The 22,573-nt window shown below is 46.8% G+C and overlaps 1 protein-coding gene across 1 annotated transcript in view; it reads right to left on the bottom strand.

Annotated features, from left to right (window-relative positions):
* The window catches only part of TRPC5 (transient receptor potential cation channel subfamily C member 5), a 79,617-nt gene that overhangs the window by 37,432 nt on the left and 19,612 nt on the right, over window positions 1–22,573 (bottom strand). The window contains exons 3-4 of the mRNA XM_051968152.1: window positions 2,162–2,498; window positions 1,063–1,202 (exon numbers count right to left, since the gene is read on the bottom strand). Coding sequence (XP_051824112.1) covers window positions 1,063–1,202; window positions 2,162–2,498 — 477 coding nt within the window. The remainder of the gene's footprint in view (window positions 1–1,062; window positions 1,203–2,161; window positions 2,499–22,573) is intronic.

The raw sequence follows: 22,573 nt of genomic DNA, 5'->3' as shown, positions 1-22,573 counted from the left end.
TTACAGGCAATAGGGAAATAGTGCTGGACCTGGAAGTGAGGAGATGAGTTCAAATCCTCCTCCTCCTATTTATTCCCTACATCAAGGGTCCTCAAACTTTTTAAATAGAGGGCCAGTTCACTGTCCCTCAGACTGTTGGAGGGCCGGACTAGAGTAAAGACAAAAACTTTGTTTTGTGGGCCTTTAAATAAAGAAACTTCCTAGCCCTGGGTGAGGGGGATAAACGTCCTCAGCTGCCGCCTCTGGCCCGTGGACCGTAGTTTGAGGACCCCTGCCCTAAATGATCTCAGCAAGCTACTTCTCTTTGGGCTTTGATTTCCTTATCTCAAAAGTGTGTGTGGAAGTGAGTGTGTGAATTACATGCATTCTAGGGTTTTTTCTGGCTTGAAACAAGCTGGCTCCAGTGCCCACTATTTTCATGACCATAGCCGAGTCATTTTGCTCTTGGTCTCAATTTCTTCATCTGTACAATGGGGGCATCAGTGTATTTATATTTTTTTAGCTTCCAAGGGTACTGCAAGGAAAACACTTTATGAAGCTGAAAGAGCTGGAGCTGTGGGCATTTTGATTCTTTGGGGATACAGGGACGGCCCTACTGAAACAATGTAGTGCAGGGGCTGGGTCTGAATTCTCTCCTTTCAACTTCCTGGGGGTCGTGACTGTGGGCAAATCACTTCACTTCTCAGAGAACAGAAGGCAAATTCTGCCCCCTTGGGTAAAATTTTAACCTAATTTAATTTGTGGTTTTTCTTATTAACTCTAAAAATGGGAGCTAAGAATGTGAATTCTTGGAAGGCAGGGAATTGTGGGTCTTGTCTTTCTGGCCCCAGTGCTGGACACAAAGTAGAGGAATAAGAAATTGAGTCGAATCGCTCTGATGGAGAACCGACAGCCGGGGCTTCTGAGGCTGTTGATCCATTTTCTCTGAGACCTGGATCCTGCTTCTCCCCTCCCCAAGTCCCCCTTCTCCCCCTCTTCCCCCTCCCCAAGTGCTAAGGCTTAATGGAAGAATTCAGTCACCTCGCCTGACACGGTTGTTAAGAGATAGAGACGCCACGATACCTTGACGTAGGCCACGATTTTCAACGAGATTGTCGCCAGGTAGAGTGAGTTCATGGCAAAATCCATCAGGTTCCACCAGTCGTGGATGTACTCGTTGAAGCCGCCGTCCCACATCTCCTTAATTTCTCCCCAAATGAAACCTGAGGGAAAGGCCAGAGAAGAGGCTCATTTCTCAAGCAGAGGCCATCGGCCCAAGCGAACTCTCCACAAGAGGAAGAGTTAAGTGCAATCAGTGAGTTGAGAAAAGTTTGAGATCTCCCTTGGGGCTAGGGAACCAGGCCCGTAGGCCCCGTTCAGTCAATGACAGGCAGGATGTGGACTTCATGTGGCCTCCATGGGCAACGAACCCATCGATGGCTACCTCTGGAGCTGCGCTAGACATGGGGGGATTCCCTTAGGGTGGCAGGAGAGGGACTGGGCTAGCCGGGCAGAAGGGGAATTTCTGAAGTGGCCTTCTCTCTCCACTGACACCTCAAATCCCACCATTAGTGCTTGAACTTCTCTGTAGGGGTGTAGACGGTGGGGTGGGCTCTTGAACTACTGGTCATCAGCCTCTGAGTATGGAAGCCAGTGAAAGTCAGCCAGGATGCCAGCTTAACCGCCCACCATCAGGCAGGCCTTCCTTGGCATGGGGCGGGACAGCTGGCCCTCCGCTGAGTTCCCCACACACAGGGGCCTCGGTGGCCCCTGAACAGAGTCCGTCCCTCCACAGTATCCCTGAAAGGGGTTTCAGCCCATTCCATTTAGAGACAGCCAGCCCAAATCTGTCTCTCTGCAGACTCAGAGAGGCCCGCCACCCCCCCACCCATTAGACTTCTACTTTGACCTTATGGAGCCCACTGGAACAATCCCTCTTCCACATAAACTTTCAAGTACTCGCACACAGCCAGCACGTCTGCCCCTCGCTCTCTACTTCTCCCCACAACCTTTCCTTCTTAAGGGCAGACAGTTCCTTCAACTTCCTGCTGAGCCTGGGCAGTAGGAGCCCGTCAGTGCCTCTGGGCATCGGGCTCAGCCGGAGGCTACAATGTGGAGCCTGGGCCGATGACGTTCTCGGCCGGAATGAGCCGAAGGGTAGCTGGATCTCTCGGGGACTTACCTAGAACCCAAGGCAGTATCATCCACTCCACCACAGTGGGCGGCGGCCCCTGCACGTGCAGGTCCGTCCTGACGATGTGCTGGGATGCCAGAAGCAGCATGAAGAGGAAGGTCAGGTAGGAGGCCGTGTGGCAGATGAACTTGATAAACGGTTTTTTGATGAAGAGCCCAAGGTTGCTCCTGGGGGCCACCAAATAGGCTATAGACAGCATGGGGAACAGGAGGCCAATGGTGATGCAGGTCAGCATCTTGACTCCCCAGTGTCTCCGCCGCCAGCCTGGGAAGCCGTCGTACCACAGCGTGGCCAGCAGCTGCTGACAGTTCGGCTGAGCGACAAACTGAAAAGAGAAGGAATGAAGGGTTGAGGACGCCTCGGGAGAGTCTCCCGACATCTGTTTCCCTTTGCCCCGATGGTCTCCACATTAGGAGGCTGAGGTCAAGAACCCTGCATGGGGGCAGTTAGGTGGCGCAGTGGTTAGAGCATCAGCCCTAAAGTTAGGAAGACCTGAATTCAATCTGGTCTCAGACACTTAAAAGTTCCTAGCTGTGTGACCCTGGGCAAAATAAAAAGGATCTCTTGGCCGGGCCTGCATCAGAGAGGCTCCAGGTCCAGCTGGAGGATGGGGTTTCCCCCACAAGTGCACCACCACCACCACCACCGCAACAATGGAAAGCCACCTTGTTCACATTGCTACCTAGGCATTTGTCCTGACCACTGTAGAACAAAAATGGAAGAGGGGAACAGAGGCTGGTTCTGTAGGGCCCAGGCCCAGCCTTGCTTTATCTGGGTGTGGGTGGCCACAGGTGAGTGAACTGTGGGTGAGGAAGGTGGAAATTGTAGCCGGTGACCCCAAGGAGGGCCCCGCTCCCCGTTCTCTCTCTGAGCAGCATCCGAGCTCCCTGAGGCTTCCCTGCCCTAGTCCTCAGCTTGCCAACGTGATGTATGGAGGTGTCAGGAGGAAGAGCCATCTTAATAATCCCCTTCTCTGGCAGATTTCAGGAGTCTGGTTAGCTCAGTGCCTTTTACTATGGGCTCTCCCCCCGACTCCTGTCAGTTGGGCTATATTGTAAGCTGTCAGAGGACTCGAGTCTCTCTGCAGCAAACAATTGCGTGATGACGATCGTCACCGGGTCAGCGAAGGCCCCGATCCTCGCTAACACTTTGAGAGCGCTTCTCGGTTTCCTCAGGCAGGAGAGCCTGCGGGGTCCCGATAGGGTCAGCTCCCGCAAAGACCACCTGGGAGGGGAAAGTGATAAGTTCCCTTTTCTTTGCAGTCATTCGTCCCAATCATTCCCCAGCTATTCCTGGTGAGCACCAACCAGCTAGACTGCCCTCCTAGAGACACGTGCTGAGAAAAAGCCCACCATGGCAGGAACAAGCCAGCCCCGGGGGGCTTGACCTCCAGCCAGTTCCTCCCTCAGTTTCCGGTGGGATTTTCAAAGTCTCTTTGGGTGGAAGTCACCGAATTCAGCTCCCTTGCAGTCTGCCTTCTATTCCACATCCTCTCTAGTCTAGACAAATGACAAAGAGGGGCGGAAAGTGTTTGGGGCCAAAATTATAATAGCCTATCGGAGACTCGGTGAGATTTTATTTAAAGGCAGTCTACTAAATGTCAGCAATTAATAATTAAAGACTCATTGACTTCACGGGGGATCCTCCAGCTGCTACTTCCTAGCAAGTAGCTCTATTGGAAACTGCAATGTCTACCATTGAACCGCGCTCGAGCCTACATCCTGCTTCCCACGCACATTAGCTCCCGGCCAGCCACGGAGCAGTCGCAACAAGCCGGCACAATCCCTCCTCTTCTCAGTTTTAAGCCCAGGAAACTGTCCCACTCTTGGCCCAACAGTGAACCGAGCCTTTCTCTGCGTTAATTAGCACTGGTTTTAGGAGAGCAGAGGAGGTTCAGTGCCGCTGTCCATGGTCCCTGAATGCTTGCCTTTTGTTCCGCCCACTCCACACCCATAGCTTTTCCCTGCCTCCTCTGTAGCCATTCCAGCCCACGGCTAGTTCAGGTTCCTTTTTTCTGTCATCTTGATAAGGAAGCAAAGCCTAACGGAGTCTAGCGACCTGTCCATCCAAGCCCAAGATGGAAGAAATGGGGACTCTGCCATGGGATCTGGCGACAGAAGGCTGGGGTTTTAGACCTGACTTTGGCGGTGACCTCTGGCCAAGTCCTTCCTCCTTCCTGCATCTTACAGATGATGTCTAAATGACTTCTTAAGGTCCCAATGGCCTGCAGTTTCTTTCAACTTTCAAACTGTCACCTACAAGCTTATTGTATCCATGCTTCTCTCTGAGATAAGTGACCACTCCAGTCCTTCAGCATGGCTGCTAAGCACCCCTACCAGACCGAGTCCTCCAAAAGCACTGGTGGTACAGCGGAGAGAGGACCGGAAGAACTCAGAAAGATCTGAGGTCAAATTTAGCCTCAGACCCATACTAGCCGTGTGACTCGAGGCAAGTCACAGAACCTCTCTCCACTACAAATAGGGCTGCTACAAACATTTTGGCACATACAGGTCCCTTTCCCTTCTTTAGTATTTCTTTGGGATATAAGCCCAATAGAAACACTGCTGGATCAAAGGGTATGCACAATTTGATAATTTTTTGGGCATAATTCCAGATTGCTCTCCAGAATGGTTGGATTCGTTCACAACTCCACCAACAATGCATTAGTGTCCCCGTTTTCCCGCATCCCCTCCAACATTCATCATTATTTTTTCCTGTCATCTTAGCCAATCTGACAGGTATGTAGTGTTATCTCAAAGTTGTCTTCATTTGCATTTCTCTGATCAATAATGATTTGGAACACTCTTTCATATGAGTGGTAATAGTTTCAATTTCATCCTCTGAAAATTGTCTGTTCATATCCTTTGACCATTTATCAATTGGAGAATGGCTGGGTAAATTGTGGTATAGGAATGTTATGGAATATTATTGTTCTGTAAGAAATGACCAGCAGGATGAATACAGAGAGGACTGGCGAGACTTACATGAACTGATGCTGAGTGAAATGAGCAGAACCAGGAGATCATTATACACTTCGACAACGATATTGTATGAGGACATATTTTGATGGAAGTGGATTTCTTTGACAAAGAGACCTAACTCAGTTTCAATTGATAAATGACGGACAAAAGCAGCTACACCCAAAGAAAGAACACTGGGAAAAGAATGTGAACTATCTGCATTTTAGTTTTTCTTCCCGGGTTATTTATACCTTCTGAATCCAATTCTCCCTGTGCAACAAGAGAACTGTTTGGTTCTGCAAACATAGATTGTATCTAGGATATACTGCAACATATCCAACATATAAAGGACTGCTTGCCATCTAGGGGAGGGGGTGGAGGGAGGGAGGGGGAAAAAAATAGGAAAAGAAACGAGTGCAAGGAATAATGTTGTCATTATAAAGTAATCATTAAATAAAAAAAAAGAACAATAAAAAAGAAAAAAAAAAGAAAAAAAAAAGAACCTCTCTCAACCTCACTTTTCTCACCTGTAAAATGGGGATATTGATAGCATCTATTTCACATGGTGGGGAGGATCAAATGAGCAATAAGTCAAAAGCACTTAATACAGTGCGTGACACATAGTAGGTTGTGCTTATATCCCTCCTTTTCCCACCATTTGAGTCTGGGATATCTTGGGAACTCTCTAGCCCTCCCTGGTCCGGTATTCCTTTTCCTGTCCATTTATCCTGGTCCCGGCCAAGTCCCCTGAACCGATATTTAAACTGGCAGCATCCATCTTTTCTGCCTCGGTCCCGGTTTGGCAGCAGCTCAAGATTCTGACAGGGCTGGGGGAAGGGGAAAGAAGGTCGATATCTTTGCTGTTCCTCCTGCCAAGAGCAGTGTTAGGCTGTGGGCATTCTGCTATAATGAAGTTGCCTTGAGATTATGAGTAAAGGTCATTTGGATCGCTGCCCGGTAGCTAAGATAACAACGTCTGTGAGCTCCGAGGTGACGTTACAGAACCACGGCATCTCTGCTCTGGAAGGGAGCCCAGCAGCTCCCTAGTCTGCTGTATCTGACCAGACTCCCCTCACTGATGTTCCCGATGAGGGGGCGTCACCCACGCTCCCACCAGGCCACTTGGGGACAATGGGATTGTTGGGTTTTTCCAATCCCAAACTGAACATGGCCTCCCTCACTGCTTCAGGCTCTGCTCTCTAGGGCCCAACAGAATCAGGCTAATCTGGCTTGTGCTTTACAGTTCTTCAAAAGCTATTGCAATTCCCCTTGAACCTTCTCTTCTTCAAGGAAAACATCCCCAATTCTGTTTTAAAAAACCTTTATAGGGCATGAACATAAGGCTCTTGAGTATTCTGGTTGACTTCCTTTGGTCACTCTAACTTGTCAATGTCCTTAAATCATGGTACCCAGAAGTGAGTATTCCAGTAACAAGATCAGAGGAGTACCAAGGTCCCAGAAGGCGGCAGTCACATGGTTCTTCCAGTCTCCTCCTCCCACCCAAGAGCCTCTGCTTCTTGCCTCCCAAAGGCCGCGTTTATAAACTTAGAAGCCCTGCATGTGACTCTATAGCCTGGGATCACAAGGAAGCTTCTCATCTTACCTTAACTCTATGACAAATGTTATGTGTGTGTGTGTGTGTGTGTGTGTGTGTGTGTGTGTGTGTGTGTGTTGAGCCGGTTCCTGGAGGGAAGAGCCCCAGGCTGAGGAAGCCCCAGAAACTCCAGCTTAACAAAACAGGGGCATCTAAAGGCCTTCCACAGCAGTTGCCCCACTGGGCATGCTCAGACTGCAGTTGAGCCCTTCTTCAATGGAAACAGCCAGGTAGTGAGTGGGAGGGGGAAGGAAGCCAGACCCAGCTCCTTGCAGGGTCCCTGTGCTTCCTGACACTGGATGGCTGAACTGTCAATCAACAGCAGGCCATCCAATGGTATTGATGAGCAAAGAGAGGGTGTGGTCTCTTCCCACTTCATTTGTATGTATTCCGCGACTATTCTGGGGGCCCCCTGAGTACAAACATCTCTCATTCATCATGGGAGGGTGACACAGGGTAGCGGGGTGAGGACCCCTGAACATGGGGAACCAAGGCTAGAGACACACTGACAGGACCAGATGTCAAAGCTTCCTTGGATCAGTGCAGTTGTAGCCTTAAAGGAAAAGCTAGGAAGTGCTAGGAAGACGAACAGCCCATCTCACAGCTCCCAAGCAACTTGGCCATTTCTACAGGGAATAGGAAGCATGACCCCACCTCAAAAAGAGTAGACCGGAAAGAGATTTTATGAAAGGAGGCACAGATCTGGGCAGGAGAACGCCGGGGAAGACGAGGCAGGAGGCCGATCCAACCTCAGAGGCAACTCGCCCGATCCGTTCCTGACTTCAGACCCTTTCTGGGTACCCCTGAACATTCTTTGCTCCATGACTTAGAGTGAAGGCTAGCTCCCACCTCCCAGGGACCTTTATGTAGTGTTCTCCTTGGTTGACTTCCTTTGGTCACTCTGTTCTCCTTGGGGCCCTTATAATTGTTAGGAAAGCCTTTTCTGCCATCCAACCAAAATCTGCCTCCTTGCCCGTGGGTGACTCTGTTAACCTTTGGCGAGAGCTCTGAAGTTCCAGGTTCTGATTTTCAGGGGCCAAGCTGAAATGGTCACATCTTGTTGTTCCACTCTTCCTCTGACTCTACTACCATCCTGATGGCACCCTCGTTGCCTCTCTCGCTGGCAATCTCCTAACTGGTCTCCCTGATTCCTAGTCTCCTCCTATCTCAATCCATCATCTCTTCTTCTAAAGCATAGAGCTCACCATGTCACCTCCACCCTCATTTGCTCAATGAAATCCCATGATTCCTCTGACTTCCAGGATCCCAATCAGCTCCTCTTGGACACTTACATATCTTTAGAGCTGCCTTGGACCTCCTTTGCCCCTCATAGAGTCTGGGGTTCAGCCAAAGTGGCGGGTCCAAAATCTCCCCCCTAGCTGGCTCTGCTGGGAGCTGGGTTTTTCCTCCTCCCTCAGGGTTAAGTTAGTATTAAAATGAATAACTGTTACCTCAGGGATTGGGGTGGGGTGGGGGAGGAAATGGCACATTTCTTCCTCAGCAGCCTTAAGTTGCTCAGATTAGTCAGGGAACTAATTAGTCTAGCAAACTTTAGAAATGTCACCACTTGGGGATGGGTGGAGAGAGAACAGGGAGGGAAGGGGAGGGGAGGGCCACGGGCTGGGGCCTGGGAGGGGGGAACGGAGGGGGCTTTCCTGAGCAGCTTGGGTCAGTTCCCACTTGCTCTGGATGGAAGCCTGCTGAGGACCTGCCTCCAGCATCTCACTTGCCTTTCCCTCCTGTGATACTTCCGTTCCTGATAGGCTCTGTCACTCGGCATAGGCCTTTGACACAAGTAGGAAGTTTTGTGGGCTCAAGGGCTATGTGTCCAACTCTACTGGGATCTGGGGGTACTGCTTGCTAATGGACAGCCCCTCAGAAAAGAATCAATCTGGCTATCTCTGTTTCTGTGTGTCTGTCTCTGTCTCTGTCTCTCTCTCTCTCTCTCTCTCTCTCTCTCTCTCACACACACACACACACACACACATACATACACATACACACACACACACCAACAAAACAGCTTTCCCTTTTCCTCAGCAGCCAGGCAATCAGTGCTCTGACTTCACTCTGTGTCAGTGAGGGCAGTTCTCTCCCAATCTCCCCACCAAACTAACGGATGAGACTTGTTTCTGCAGCTGTCAACATGAGCGGCTGGCTCTGACGTGTGCTTCTGGGCCTTGGGACCTCAAGAGCAGTCTGCTTGAGCTCGCTGCCAATGAGAGACATCCATCTTGCTCCCATCCTGGGCTGGCCAGGCCATTTGTCCAGGCATGGTGTGGCACTCTCCCTTCACGAGTCCTGCTTCTGACACATGCTAGCTATGTGTCCATGAGCAAAGTCACTTAACTTTGTAGTGCCCCGGACACTGAGCATCTTAAGGAACAGAGAGGGTGCTAGTCTGCATCAACGAAAGGAGTTTCCATACCAGGAGTTCCTCACATTGATGAAATCACAGATCTAGTAAATTGGAAAGGGAAAGCCATGTGGGGTTGTGAAAGGAACGATAGAAAGCAGAGAAGGCACAGTTAGGTAGAGGTTTGTCTGAAAAAGATCCTGGGGTTTTTTAAGTGCACCATAATCCTTAGATGAGTAACTATCGAGATGCGACCATCCCGGAACATCAATGGGATCTTGGCTGTGGCTTGTCCTAAGGCTACAGTCGCCTCTAAGTGCTAACTCTGACCTCAGTAGATCACATTTGGGTGCCATGTTTTGGGAAGGACCCAGGTAAACTGGAACTTGTCTACAGGAGGACAGAGAAAGTCAAGAAGGGCCTTGAGTTTACAGCCTTCTACGTGGCCTGGTCGAAAGAAATAGCGCCTCAGGAGGAACACGTGCACCATCTTCACTTATCTGGAGGGTTGTCACATGCAGAAGGACTCAACATATTCTGCTCGGCCCCAGAAGCCAGAAGCGCTGAGTGGGAGCCATCCCGCTCATGAAGCCGAGCAGGGAGCAGCCCACTTTGCTTTGGGATGTTCCCTTGTGGCGTAGAGCTGTGCAGAGAAACAGGATGACTCTCTTGGGAGAGGCAGTGTCAGATTTTCCTTGGAGTAGGTGATCTCTGTGAAATTCACTGCCTCCGATGCTTGAGAGTTGGGTGAACTTGGGCAAGCTAATTAATTTTTCTGAGGACCAGTTTTCTCCATATTGCTGACCCCACAGCATTCCTGGGAAGCAACATCTTTTGAGGGCTCTAGAAATGTTAGCTGTTATCCTGTCTCTCAGCCCCTTTCCTGTCTGCAGAGATACTGGTTCTGGGTTTCTCAGGAAGCTAGGCAAAAGGCATCCCTTCCCTTCAGAGGTCTCCATTCTAAGAGCTTCCCCCCATGAGCAGAGCTGCCATCTTTCAGAATAATAATCCCTATGCATTTTCCCTTCTGCTTGCTGGGTTAGGACCGAGAGACTGGGGTCCCTCATCTATGGAAATCCCTCTAAGGGGACAGATTCTCACTAGGCTTAATGGTATGGAGGAGAGCAGAAATGAAGTCCCCTCCCCAAACACACACACACACACACACACACACACACACACACACACACACACACACACACACACTTGGACTAGCTAACAATCCACTGGTAAGTGACTTGCTCGCTGCTTAACATAGGAGTTTCCATGCTGGGAAGGGAGGTTTGAATCTGAGCACCTGAACTGTGTGCTCTGACTCTTCTATGTGATGAGACTCTGCTGACATGGGGTATCTATAGCAGGTGGGGGATGACTGAATAAATCCATTTTGACTTCTTAGACTAATGCCATCTTAGGGGCCAGGAGAGAGAGGGAGCCACCAGTAGGTTTGACCCTAGGACTTAACAGCTGTATAGGGGCAGCTGCTTGCTCAGCAGCACCCCCTGGTGGTTAAACTTGTATCTCACAGGGTAGCTGAGGGGAAAAAATTGGAACCTTAAAACCCTATAGAAATGGATGCTATTAACAAGGGGAGCAGTAGTTATAAACTGATCCCTATTCTTGCCCATTATTCCTTCCATGCTATTTACTCTCCCCAGACCCTACCATGCCTGTGAGCTACAGCTTCAATTGCTTTCCTCCTTCTTAGCTTGACACCTTGAAAACCCAAGACACTGGATGCCTCAATTTCCCCTCGCACTTTCACAAAAGACTGAAAACTTGGAATAGCAGGTCAGACAGGGACAACTGAATGAGAAACAAAAGGAGAAAGAATTTCATAATCCCCGGATTTCCTGAAAACCATTCCCAAAGAAAAAAAAAAGAGACCGAGTACCAAGGAAGCACAATGTGGATGCTGTAAAGCTCAAGAGCAAATATTGCTACTCCACAATCTCCAGACCAGCTCAGCCTGCAAAAGCCAGTCTAATTCTGGGGGTGGTGGGGAGAAATGGGCCTTTAATAACAAGAGAGAATTAAAAACCATTTCTGTGGAGAAAACCAAAGTTGGATATTGAATTTTTGAACCAGGAATTGAGGAGAGAAGAGAAACCCAGACATCGCATGGTGAGATCGATCTGAAGGCTTTAGATGATGACCAAAGGCTCCTTTCCTAATGGGGGAAAGAAACTGTTGCTCCTTCCGAACACCAGAGTGTTCCAGAGAGAGAAAGAGTGAGGAACTGTGCAATGTGCAAATGTCCCGGTAAACGACATCCTAAATAATGGCGGGAAATAATGTCTATTCAAAGCCAAGAACCAGTGTAACAGAAATAGAAACCGCTACACTACACCACTACAATACACTTAGATAGCACCTACTACATGCCAGGCACACAGTTGTATTAAGTATCTTACAGTGATTATCTCATTGGAACCCCACAACAGCTCGGGGAAGAAGGTGCTATGTTTATCCCCCATTTTATATTTGAGGAAACTGAGGCAGATAGAGGATAAGCAACTTGCCTCGAGTCATACAACTAGTGTCTAAGTTGAAATCTGAACTCAGAAACCCCAGAGATTCTACTAAAAAGCTATTAGAAATAATCCACAACTTTAGCAAAGCTTCAGGATACAAAATAAATCCCCATAAATCCTCAGCATTTTTATACATCACCAACAAAATTCAACAGCAAGACATACAAAGGGAAATTCCATTCAAAATAACTGTCGATAGCATAAATCTACCAAAGAAAAGTCAGGAATTATATGAGCAAAATGACAAAACACTTTCCACACAAATAAAGTCAGATTTAAACAATTGGGAAAATATTAAATGCTCTTGGATAGGCCAAGCGAATATGATAAAGATGACAATACTCCCTAAACTAAACTATTTATTTAGTGCTATGCCAATCAGACTCCCAAGAAACGATTTTAATGACCTAGAAAAAATAACAACAAAATTCATCTGGAAGAACAAAAGGTCAAGACTTTCAAGGGAATTAATGAAAAAAAAATTAAATGAAAGTGGTCTAGCTGTACCTGATCTAAAATTATATTATAAAGCAGCGGTCACCAAAACCATTTGGTATTGGCTAAGAAATAGATTAGTTGATCAGTAGAATAGGTTAGGTTCACAGCACAAAATAGTCAATGACTATAGCAATCTAGTGTTTGACAAAACCAATGACCCCAGCTTTTGGGATAAGAATTCACTATTTGACAAAAACTGCTGGGAAAAGTGGAAACTAGTATGGCAGAAACTAGGCAATGACCCACACTTAACACTGTACAACAAAATAAGATCAAAACGGGTCCGTGATTTAGGCATAAAGAACAAGATCATAAATAAATTAGAACATAGGATAGTTTACCTCTCAGACCTGTGGAGGAGGAAGGAATTTGTGACCAAAGAAGAACTAGAGACCATTACTGATCACAAAATAGAAAATTTTGATTATATCAAATAAAAAAGCCTTTGTACAAACAAAACTAATGCAGACAAGATTAGAAGGGAAGCAACAAACTGGGAAAACATTTTTACAGTTAAAGGTTCTGATAAAGGTCTCATTTCTAAAATATTAGAGAATTGACTCTAATTTATAAGAAATTGAGCCATTCTCCAATGGATAAATGGTCAAAGGATATGAACAGACAATTTTCAGATGAAGAAATTGAAACTATTTCCACTCATATGAAAGAGTGCTCCAAATCACAATTAAGATAACTCTGAGATACCATTGCACGCCTGTCAGATTGGCTAAGATGAGAGGAAAAGATAAGGACAAATGTTGGAGGGAAAGTGGGAAAACAGGGACACTGATGCTTTGTTGGTGGAGTTGTGAAAGAATCCAACCATTCTGGAGAGTGATTTGGAACTATGCTCAAAGAGTTATCAAACTGTACATACCCTTTGATACAGCAGTTTTTTTTTTTTACTTGGCTTATATCCCAAAGAGATACTAAAGAAGGGAAAGGGACCCACATATGCAAAAATGTCAAGTCAATTTGCCTGCCTCAATTTCTTTATGTGTAAAACAGGGATCTACCTCTCAGGGTGCTTGTGAGGAACAAATAAGAACATACTTACAAAATACTTAGCACAGTACCTGGCACATAGTAGGTGCTTAATGGAGCCCAAACTGGCCTTAGCCTTTTAGGTTGCCACTTCATGCTGCTCATTGTAATCTGGTCAAATTCCCCCAAATCCCTTTCATTGCGCTTATGTCTAGCCAAACTTTTGAGATTCTTGGAGTTAAATTTTTGGTTCCAAATGCAAGAGTTTTCATAGATCCTTCCTGAACTTCACCCTAAGCTGAAGCTTGCCAAGGTCCTTGGTGACCTTGACTTGGATACTACCTCCTCATTATGAGCTATTTTCCCCAACTTGACTGTAATCTCCAAATCTGAGGAACAACCTCATTGACCAAAAGCGTGAACTAGCACTGGGCCCAGCAGACAGCCCTGAGATATTCTGGCCCCATTAACGTTAGGCCATTAACAATCACTCTTTGCTTCCATTCATCCAATCTCACCTCCTCTGATCTTTTGGTTGATAAAGACTGAACAGAAGGTAATCTGAAGGGAGTAGACTTCTGGGAGATGGGAAAAAGCCTGCAGTACTAGGTCTGAGCTGAGTTTCAAAGGAAGTCTGGGGGCAGCTAGATAGCACAGTGGACAGAGCACCAGCCCTGAAGTCAGGAGAACCTGAGTTCAAATCTGGCCTCAGACACTTCACACTTCCTACTGTGTGACCCTGGGCAAGTCAATTTACCCCAATTGCCTCAGAAAAAAAAAAAGGAAATCCAGGAAGCTAAGAGGTAGAATAAAGTGGGCAGAGCATCCAGTAGCAAGGCTCTATCTAGAGACAGAGATAGTTCACATCTCTATTTTGACCGTGGATCCTTGAGGGCAGGGCCTAGGTCTCAAATTCGCAATCTCCCAGAGGAAGATGACTCCTAAGGTTCTTGGCCCAGAGACAAATACAGGGCTTGACTTGAGTGACTGACAGGCCTCTCAGGGACTCTCTGCTTGGAAACAGCAACAAATATTTCTTCAACTTCAAACTCATGTGCCGGGCAAGGCTTGTGTGGGGAGCCCAGAGACAACCATGAGACAGTCACTGACCTCAAGGCAGGGAAGACACAGCGCAACAGCCCCATAAGCCAATACTGAAAATGTGCCAGATATATAAAGGGCTAGGGCTGAGAGGGGCACCCAAGCCAGGGATCCTGGGAAGTGAAGGTTACAAAGGGACAGCCCTCATGTGGAAGATCCCTGTTTAAAGGCACTTAGGTAGGAAAAGGAAGAAGTGTTCTGCAAATGGTACTGGGATGGGCTGAGAGTCATGGTGTTCTCTCCCGCCTGCCAACTCACAATGGCTCTGCCCAGGATGGGCAACCGCCTCCCAAGGGAGGGTTGGATTCAAGCAGGCAGTAGGCTGGCCTTCCTCCTCCTCCATCCAACTCACCCCTTTCCCTGTAGGCCAGCCAGTTCTGACCCCAGTTCTGACAGAAGTTTCCCTTTGGGGACCTAAGGACCTATGGGGATGAGCAGCAAACACTAACATGGAGCTCCCTAGGGGCTCTGGGAGTTGGGTACTCTGGGCGGCTGTGGGCCACTGGGGTGGAGATAAGCTCTGTTCTTCTGCTCAACTCATCACCTGGCTTTATTCCCCTATAACAACCAAGATAATGAATTTTGCAAGACTTAAGATTCACGAGCTAATATTTGTCTAGTGCTTTGAAGAGGAAAAGCATTATTAACTACTAGTTGCATTTTATGAACAAATTAATATATACTTTCATTACCATAGCTGAGCAATTGCAAATCATTATGGTAATTAGCTTCCTTCCCGCCTTGGCTGGTGAACATCTGCCCTGATATTCGGGGTCAGGAGATCTGGGGGCTGGCAGAAATTCAGGAGCAGACGCTCAGGTGCCGAGCCGTTCGCTCACTGGGGGGAAAACGAGAACAGAATTTGGAATGAGATGGGAGACAAGGCTCGAGAGGCTGGAAGAAATGAGAACCGGTCTTCAGAGGCTGCCTCAGAGGAGCCCTGAAGAGGGGAGGATTGACGTGGCTCAGAGGGGGACGATCCGTCGTCTCCCTCCCACGTCTCCCTCCCAGCCACGGGGCTTATTTGTGGTCAAGCCGAGGAGATGGAAGTCCTACAACTAGACAGAAGGCTGCAGTGAAAACCTTGGGTAGGGTAAAGCCAGCGAAAGCGGGCAACAGGGGAGTGATGTAATGAGCCTGCTGGGAGAAAAATCTGTCTTCTGTGTGCAGAAAGGGCTGGTGGAGCCTGGGACTAGGCTAGCAGCCGGGAGGAGAGCCAGGAGGCTGATGCAGTAATTCAGGGAGCAAGAGCTAAGGGCCCGGGGGTAGGCAGGGCTTGGGACTGGGAAGATATGCCATAGGGACTTTGCAAAGGGAGAGCAAAGAGGCCCCATGATGGAGCCCAATGGTCAGGGATTCCTCAGAACATTTGTGTTGGATGGAACATTTGTGTCTAGGTGACTGGGACCAACAAGGAAACCCAGAGAGGAAACTGCCTAGAGGAAGATGATGGGGAGGAAGAGGATTATGTCAGGCCAAAAGGCATCCCTTTTGGAGGGACTGAATCGAAGTTGAAAGGTGAAAGAGAGGTGAAAGGTGAAGCTGAGGGAGCGGATAAGGCCTCAGGATGAAGGGGGAGAGACAAGGAAAACAGAAGGCCAAGGAAAGACTCCAGAAAACTTCACAAGGATGGCTCAGTAACCATGAGCCTTATTATATCACAGTCTGGCCAAGACTAAAACTGATTGAAAGGTGGCCCCATCTTGGGCCACAGCTCCTCTATATGGCAGTCCCCCAAATGAGACTTGGAAGACTAGGGGTTCCATGCATTGGCAGAATACGGCTAAGGACCCAACCGGGGTAGTACAAGTGACATGCTAAATGCTCTACAGTCTAGACCGCTATCAACCAGTTTTGAAATCCAAGGTGTTTGTTCTGAGATGATCCGTTTTCTCCTCACCTCCTTTCGATTCTTATGTCACTTCGGTGGCAGAGGCCTGCTCCCAAGTAATCTGTGACAGGGAGGACTATGGGATGGCTCTCCGACAAGCTAAGAAAAAGGTGATTTTGCTTTGGAGATGGCGGTATTAGTAATAGCAGATATGAAAATCACTTGACGAGTTCAGAGGGTGAGGTGGGACAGGATAGAACGATGGAAACTCTGGTTTGCCTGAAAAGGTACAATCAAATGGCTAAAGGGGTAAGATCCTAACAGACAAGAGCCTCGAGTGGCCTATTATACTGAAGAGTTGTGGAAGACCTTTTAGTGACTGCCATCTCCGGGCCGTTAGCCCTGGCTTGCAGGGAGAACAGAGCATCCTGGCCCTTCTTTGGTCTTAATGCCATTTTCCTCAAATGTTTGCTTGAGAAGCAAGCTATAGGATGTCTCGCATCCTAGACATGTCTCTAAATTGGAGCAGTCCATCCCAAACCCCAGCATGTGGTATCTGGCAGACCGTCACAAGCATTTGTTAAGTGATTATCACGTATGGGCCAGGAAGGGTGGTAAGTGCTGGAGATGCAAAGAAAGGCAAAATTGTGGTGACTCCAGTAGCCAAATTGGAGCTGAAGAAGGCCCAGATGGACACAACAGCCTGTGGCAGCCAGGAGAGTTTGGTAGCAGGGGGCACGATGAGGAAGGGAGCTCTCCCTCCCCAAGCCATGTCCTGCTCAGAGCTCACCTGAGGAGCCTGGTTCAGTTCTAGGATCCATGTTGGAGGAAGAATCATGAGAAACTAGAACACAATTGGATCAGGGCCATCAGGGTGGGGAAAAGACTACAGATGAGGTCATATGGAGAGCCCTGGAAGGAAATGAGGAGGTGTATCCTGCTCGTGGGCAACAGGAAGTCCGAGCACAAGTAACAGCCCTATCCTAAGCCAAGTTAATAGTTCTCTACCACTTCAGCCGAGTGATCTCATTGGAATCCCAGAAGAGCTTAGTGCTCGGAGTTGGAAGGTGCCAAAAGGTGATCTGGGTGAGGCAATGGGGATCTCTGCACCAAGGTCAATGGCTGAACTTTTGGTGGCAATGCAGGGGCCGGCTTTTCCCCTCTTGGATCTTGGCTCTCTTCTGCTCCATACCATGGAGTGTGCCATACAATCAGGGACTTGGTCTCGTTCATCTTTGCATTATGCAGTCAAAAATTGGGAGGCGAGAGACCCGGATCCCAATCCCAGCTTTGCCTCTCACTTTTTGAGTGCTCTTGGAAAAGTCAGTTCCCTCCCTGAGGTTGAGTTTCTTTCACTGTAAAATAAGAAGATGAGGCTCCTCAGGCCCCTTCTAGCTTGAATCCCACAGTCCCTTACTCTCCTTCTATGAAACTTTTGATCTAAGCTTTAGAAGGAAACTACCACACCAGGCTTGCCAACTCCCTGGGTTCTTAGCAAGGTGAGAAGGCTGGTGTACAGTCCCAAGGCAAAAGCATCAGCAGGCTCCGGAACAAAGCCTCTCTGAACTCTGGGAGCTTCTTACTCCAGCCCTCTCCTTGGGTCTCTGTGGCTCAGCTGGATATCTGGCAGCCATGGCCTTTGGATTTGGGCCTGCCTGTCTGATTTTGTGCTCTGAGATCTCCACACCCTTCTCTAGGCTGTGTTTTCCCTAGTGGCTGGTGTCCGTTTCACATCTCAGGCCCAGCTGCCACTCAGGGCCAGTATGCCAAAGGAGATGGTTGCTTTCCCACAAAAGAGGGGGCTCCCGGGACAGATTTCACCTCGTTTGCAACTTAATTGCTCTCAGCCTCAGTTTCTTCACCGCTATTATAATTACACACACACAAATATATATGTAATTATAATATTCTACTAACAGCACCTGTCTCCCCATTTCACGGGGCCATAGCGGAGCATCCCATGAGTGCTATATAAATGCTGGTGTTCATTATCATCCTTCTAAGTGAGCACGTTCCAACTCCAGGCATGTGTTGAAACAGCTTTGTAATAGCTAAAGTCCATCAACCGAGTCATATCCACGAGTTCTTACCAAATGACTGTTTTTGTTCTTCTCGGCTTAGTTGTTGGCCACGAGGTTGGTGGCTGCCGTCTCCCTGAGGGACCGTAATGCTGGGAAGTGGCGGCCTTGTCGGGCCAAATGGGAAGAGAGAAGCAGCTGGGGCCGAGGCTTTGGGGGATGCAGCTGCTGCAATTTAGGACGCTATTCAAGAGTATTAAGAACTCCGCTTGTCCAAACCACAAGCCGCACCTGGTCCACTGTCTGAATTGGAAAGGGCGTCTATCTGACACGGTAAAGGGTGGATGAGGAATAGCCGGAATCAAACAGGTGGAGGACGACAGGCTCGATCGCCTCTTTTTTAATGAGCACAAGAGTCACTCTGAAATCATCCGTTCTTTCAATGGCAATACTCTTCCAAGGCTCTGTATGACTGCATTCATGGAATGGTAGTCTTCAAAGAATTAAAGAATTAAAATGGAAGAGATCCAGGGGAGGCGTGTACAGGGTGCCGGCCGTAACAAACAGGGAATGAAGAAGACTCCGGAGAAGGAACATATCAGCAAAAGGGATGGCATTGGTTGAGAAGTGATAATAAGGGATGACTGATGGCCAGCCTGTACGCTCTATTTCTTTGGCATTTGAAGGAAGGGAGGGACCTCCAGCCAAGATGGCAGAAGAAGCAGTAAATTGCCATAAATCTCCCATATTCACCTCCAAACAATCAAAAAATAGTGCCCCCAAACAAATCCCGGCACAGCAGAACCAGCAAAAAGAAAGGGTGAAACAATCTTTGATCCCAAGAAACTTGGAAGATGGGCAGGAAATGTTGGTCTGGGTGTAAAAGGGGAATACGATTCAGGACAGGAAGCATCCCAGCAACTGGGCGGCAAGCTCCATCTCAGCAAACCAGCTGTAGATCTTGACCCCCAGCGCATCAGAGTGAGCAAAAGCCAACACCAGGATCAGCATAGCCGGGGCAATGGCAGACTCCAGCTCCGAGAACTGCCATGTGCCTTAAGAGGCAAACCAATAACATCCAGAGGCTTCAGGGGAGCCCCAGAGAAATGCAGAAACATCCCACCGGTCTCAGCACAAACCCTATACCACTGCTAGGAGCCTGGCTGAATGACACATAAGTTGCCGGCTCCCTAAACCCTCCGGCGCTGCTGACTACCCTCTACCCCTTGTATCCCCTTACCACAACGCCAGACGTGAGATCCGCTATGGACCTCAAGACAACTTCAGGGCAGCACCAAGTCTGCAATCCCTGGTACAGGAAGCCTGAAACAGTACCCTCTCCACCCTGAGACTAGAGCTCAAATTTAAAAGAAAAGAAAAAGGCAAGAAAAGAGGAACTAAAAAAAAAACAACAAAAAAGAAACTGATCATAGAAAGTTATTACAGTGACAGGAAAGTTCAAGGCACAAAATCCCGATGCAAAACTGGAAGTGGTCCCTAGCCCAGAAAGAACTCTTAGAAGAATTCAAAAGTAGCTTAAAATCATATGAGAGGTAGAAGAAATAATGGGAAAAAAATGAGAGTGATGCACGAAAATTATACAAAAGAACCAACAGGTTGGAAAAAGAAAACAATTGCTTAAAAAGGAGAATAGGCTCCATTTATAAGCAATATAAAATATTTGGAGTCTACCCACCAAGACAAACCTAGGGACTATGTAAACACAATTACAAAACACTTTTCACACCAATAACAGCAAATCTAAACCAGCAGGAAAATATCAATTGTTCATGGGTAGGCTGACTTAACATAAGAAAAATGACAACCCTATCTAAATTGATCTATTTACTCAGTGCCATATCAGTCAAACTGCCAAAAAGTACCAGTCATCAAAACCATTTGGTAATGGCTAAGAAATAGAGTGATGCTGATACATTGTTGGTGGAATTGTGAACACATCCAGCCATTCTGGAGAGCAATTTGGAATTATGTTCAAAAAGTTATCAAACTGTGCATACCCTTTGATCCAGCAATGTTTCTACTGGGCTTATACCCCAAAGAGATACTAAAGAAAGGAAAGAGACCTGTATGTGCCAAAATGTTTGTGGCAGCCCTGTTTGTAGTGGCTAGAAGCTGGAAAATGAATGGATGCCCATCCATTGGAGAATGGCTGAGTAAATTGTGGTATATGAATGTTATGGAATATTACTGTTCTGTAAGGAATGACCAGCGGGATGAATACAGAGAGGACTGGCGAGACTTACATGAACTGATGCTGAGTGAAATGAGCAGAACCAGGAGATCATTATATACCTCAACAACGATACTGTTTGAGGATGTATTCTGATGGAAGCGGATCTCTTCGATAAAGAGAGCCTTAATTGATCAAAGATGGACAGAAGCAGCTACACCCCGAGAAAGAACACTGGGAAATGAATATAAACTGCTTGCATTTTTGTTTTTATTCCCGGGTTATTTCTACCTTCGGAATTCAATTCTCCCTGTGCAACAAGAGAACTGTTCGGTTCTGCACACATATGTTGTATCTAGGATATACTGCAACCCATTCAACATGTAAAGGACTGCTTGCCATCCGGGGGAAGGGGTGGAGGGAGGGAGGGGAAAAATCGGAACAGAAGTGAATGCAAAGGATAATGCTGTAAAAAATTACCCTGGCATGCGTTCTATCAATAAAAAGCTATTAAAAAAAAAGAAATAGAGTGATGGATCAGGAGAATAGTCTAATAATCTACTATAATAATCATAAACCCAAAGTCTCTGGTTCCTGGGATAAGAACCCAGTATTTGACAAAAACTGCTGGGAAAACTTGAAAACGATAGGACACAAACTAGATATAGACCGACATCTCACGCCATATACCAAGCTAAGATCAAAATAGATGGTGATTAGACATAAAGGGTGACACCATAAACAAATCAGAAGAGCAAGGAATAATCTACTTGTCACATCTACAGGGGGAGGGAAGAATTCATGATCTAACAAGAGACAGCATTATGAAATATAAAATACAATCACTTGATTATATTAAAATAAAAAGCTTTTGTACACAAAACCCCAATGCAACTAAGATTGGAAGGAAAACAGTAAGTTGTGAAACAGACTTTGTAGCTGAAATGGACAAAGGACTGGCCTCCCCTCCTCAGTCTTAGGTTATAGGGCCTGGGGCTCGCAAAGAAAGGTCTTCTCAGCTAGATTAAAGGAAGTGTTTTGCACTTCAAAGTGCCTGCTCTACATTGAAGGGTATCTGTTCGATAACCCTGACCCATATACTATGTTAAACATCTGCCATTGTATCTTTTGTCCTGTAAAGTCGAGTCACTGTTTAATGTCAATGTGCCAGCAAGGGTGAACAAGAACGCTTATAAGGCTGTCCCTACTTCAGTTGGGCATGGAACCATGTCAGAATCCTACTGGAGGTCTGTCCTGGCCATGCACACCATCTAGGCCAGTTACAAATAAATTATTTCTAAATTATGAATTACTATGGCCGTTTTGAATTTTATTGCCTGGGCTTTTTCATAGCAAGTGTTTCTGATAAAGGCCTTATTTCTCAAATATAGAGAACTGAATCAAATCAATAAGAAGACAAGTCATTCCCCAATTGATAAATGGCCAAAGGATATGAACGGGCAGTTTTCAGATGAAACAATTAAAGGTATCTATAGATGTAGGAAGATGTGCTCCAAAATCCCTTTTGATCAGAGAAATGCAAAGGAAAACAACTCTGAAGTACTATTAAATTGGTGAAAATGATAAAAATGGAAAATGATAAATGTTGGAGAGGATATAAAAAATTGGGACGCTGATGCACTCTTGCTAGAGTTGGGAACTGATTCGGCCCTTCTCCAGAGCCATTTGGAACTACTCCCAAAGGGCAACCAAACTGAGCCAGAAATACCACGACTAGGTCTGTATCCCAAAAAGATCATAAAAAAGTGAAATGTGCAAAAAAAAATTTAGTAGCCCTTTTGTGGTGGTGATATATTAGAAATTAAGGGGATGCTCATTAATTGGGGAATGGCTGAACAAGCTGTGCCACGTGGATGTAATGGAATACTGCTGGACAATAAGAAATGAGGAACAGGGAGATTTCCAAAAAATCTGCAGACTTGTATATACTTAAGCAAAGTGAAATGAGCAGAACCAGAAAAATATCCTACATAGTGTCAACGACACTGTGTGTTGACCAACTTTGGATGACTGGGGTCTTCTCGACAACACGATAATCCCGTACAATTAAAGGACTCACAAAAGAAAAATGCTATCCACATCCAGATAAAGTACTGATGGATTCTGAATGCAGATTGAAGCCTTTTTTTTTCATTTGCTTTATTCCTTGTGTGTTTTCTCCCTTTTGATCTGGTTTTTTCTTTCACAACTGACAGATATGGAAATGTGTTTTATATGATAGCACATGTATAACCTATATCAAATTGCTAACCATTTTTAGAAAAGGGGAGTGGAGGGAAAGAAGGAGAAAAATTTGGAAATCAACATCTTGG

The sequence above is a fragment of the Antechinus flavipes genome, chromosome X (assembly GCF_016432865.1).
Source record: "Antechinus flavipes isolate AdamAnt ecotype Samford, QLD, Australia chromosome X, AdamAnt_v2, whole genome shotgun sequence".
NCBI lineage: Eukaryota > Metazoa > Chordata > Mammalia > Dasyuromorphia > Dasyuridae > Antechinus > Antechinus flavipes.
The sequence above is the reverse complement of the archived record's forward strand: the minus strand, read 5'-3'. Positions and strand labels throughout refer to the sequence as shown.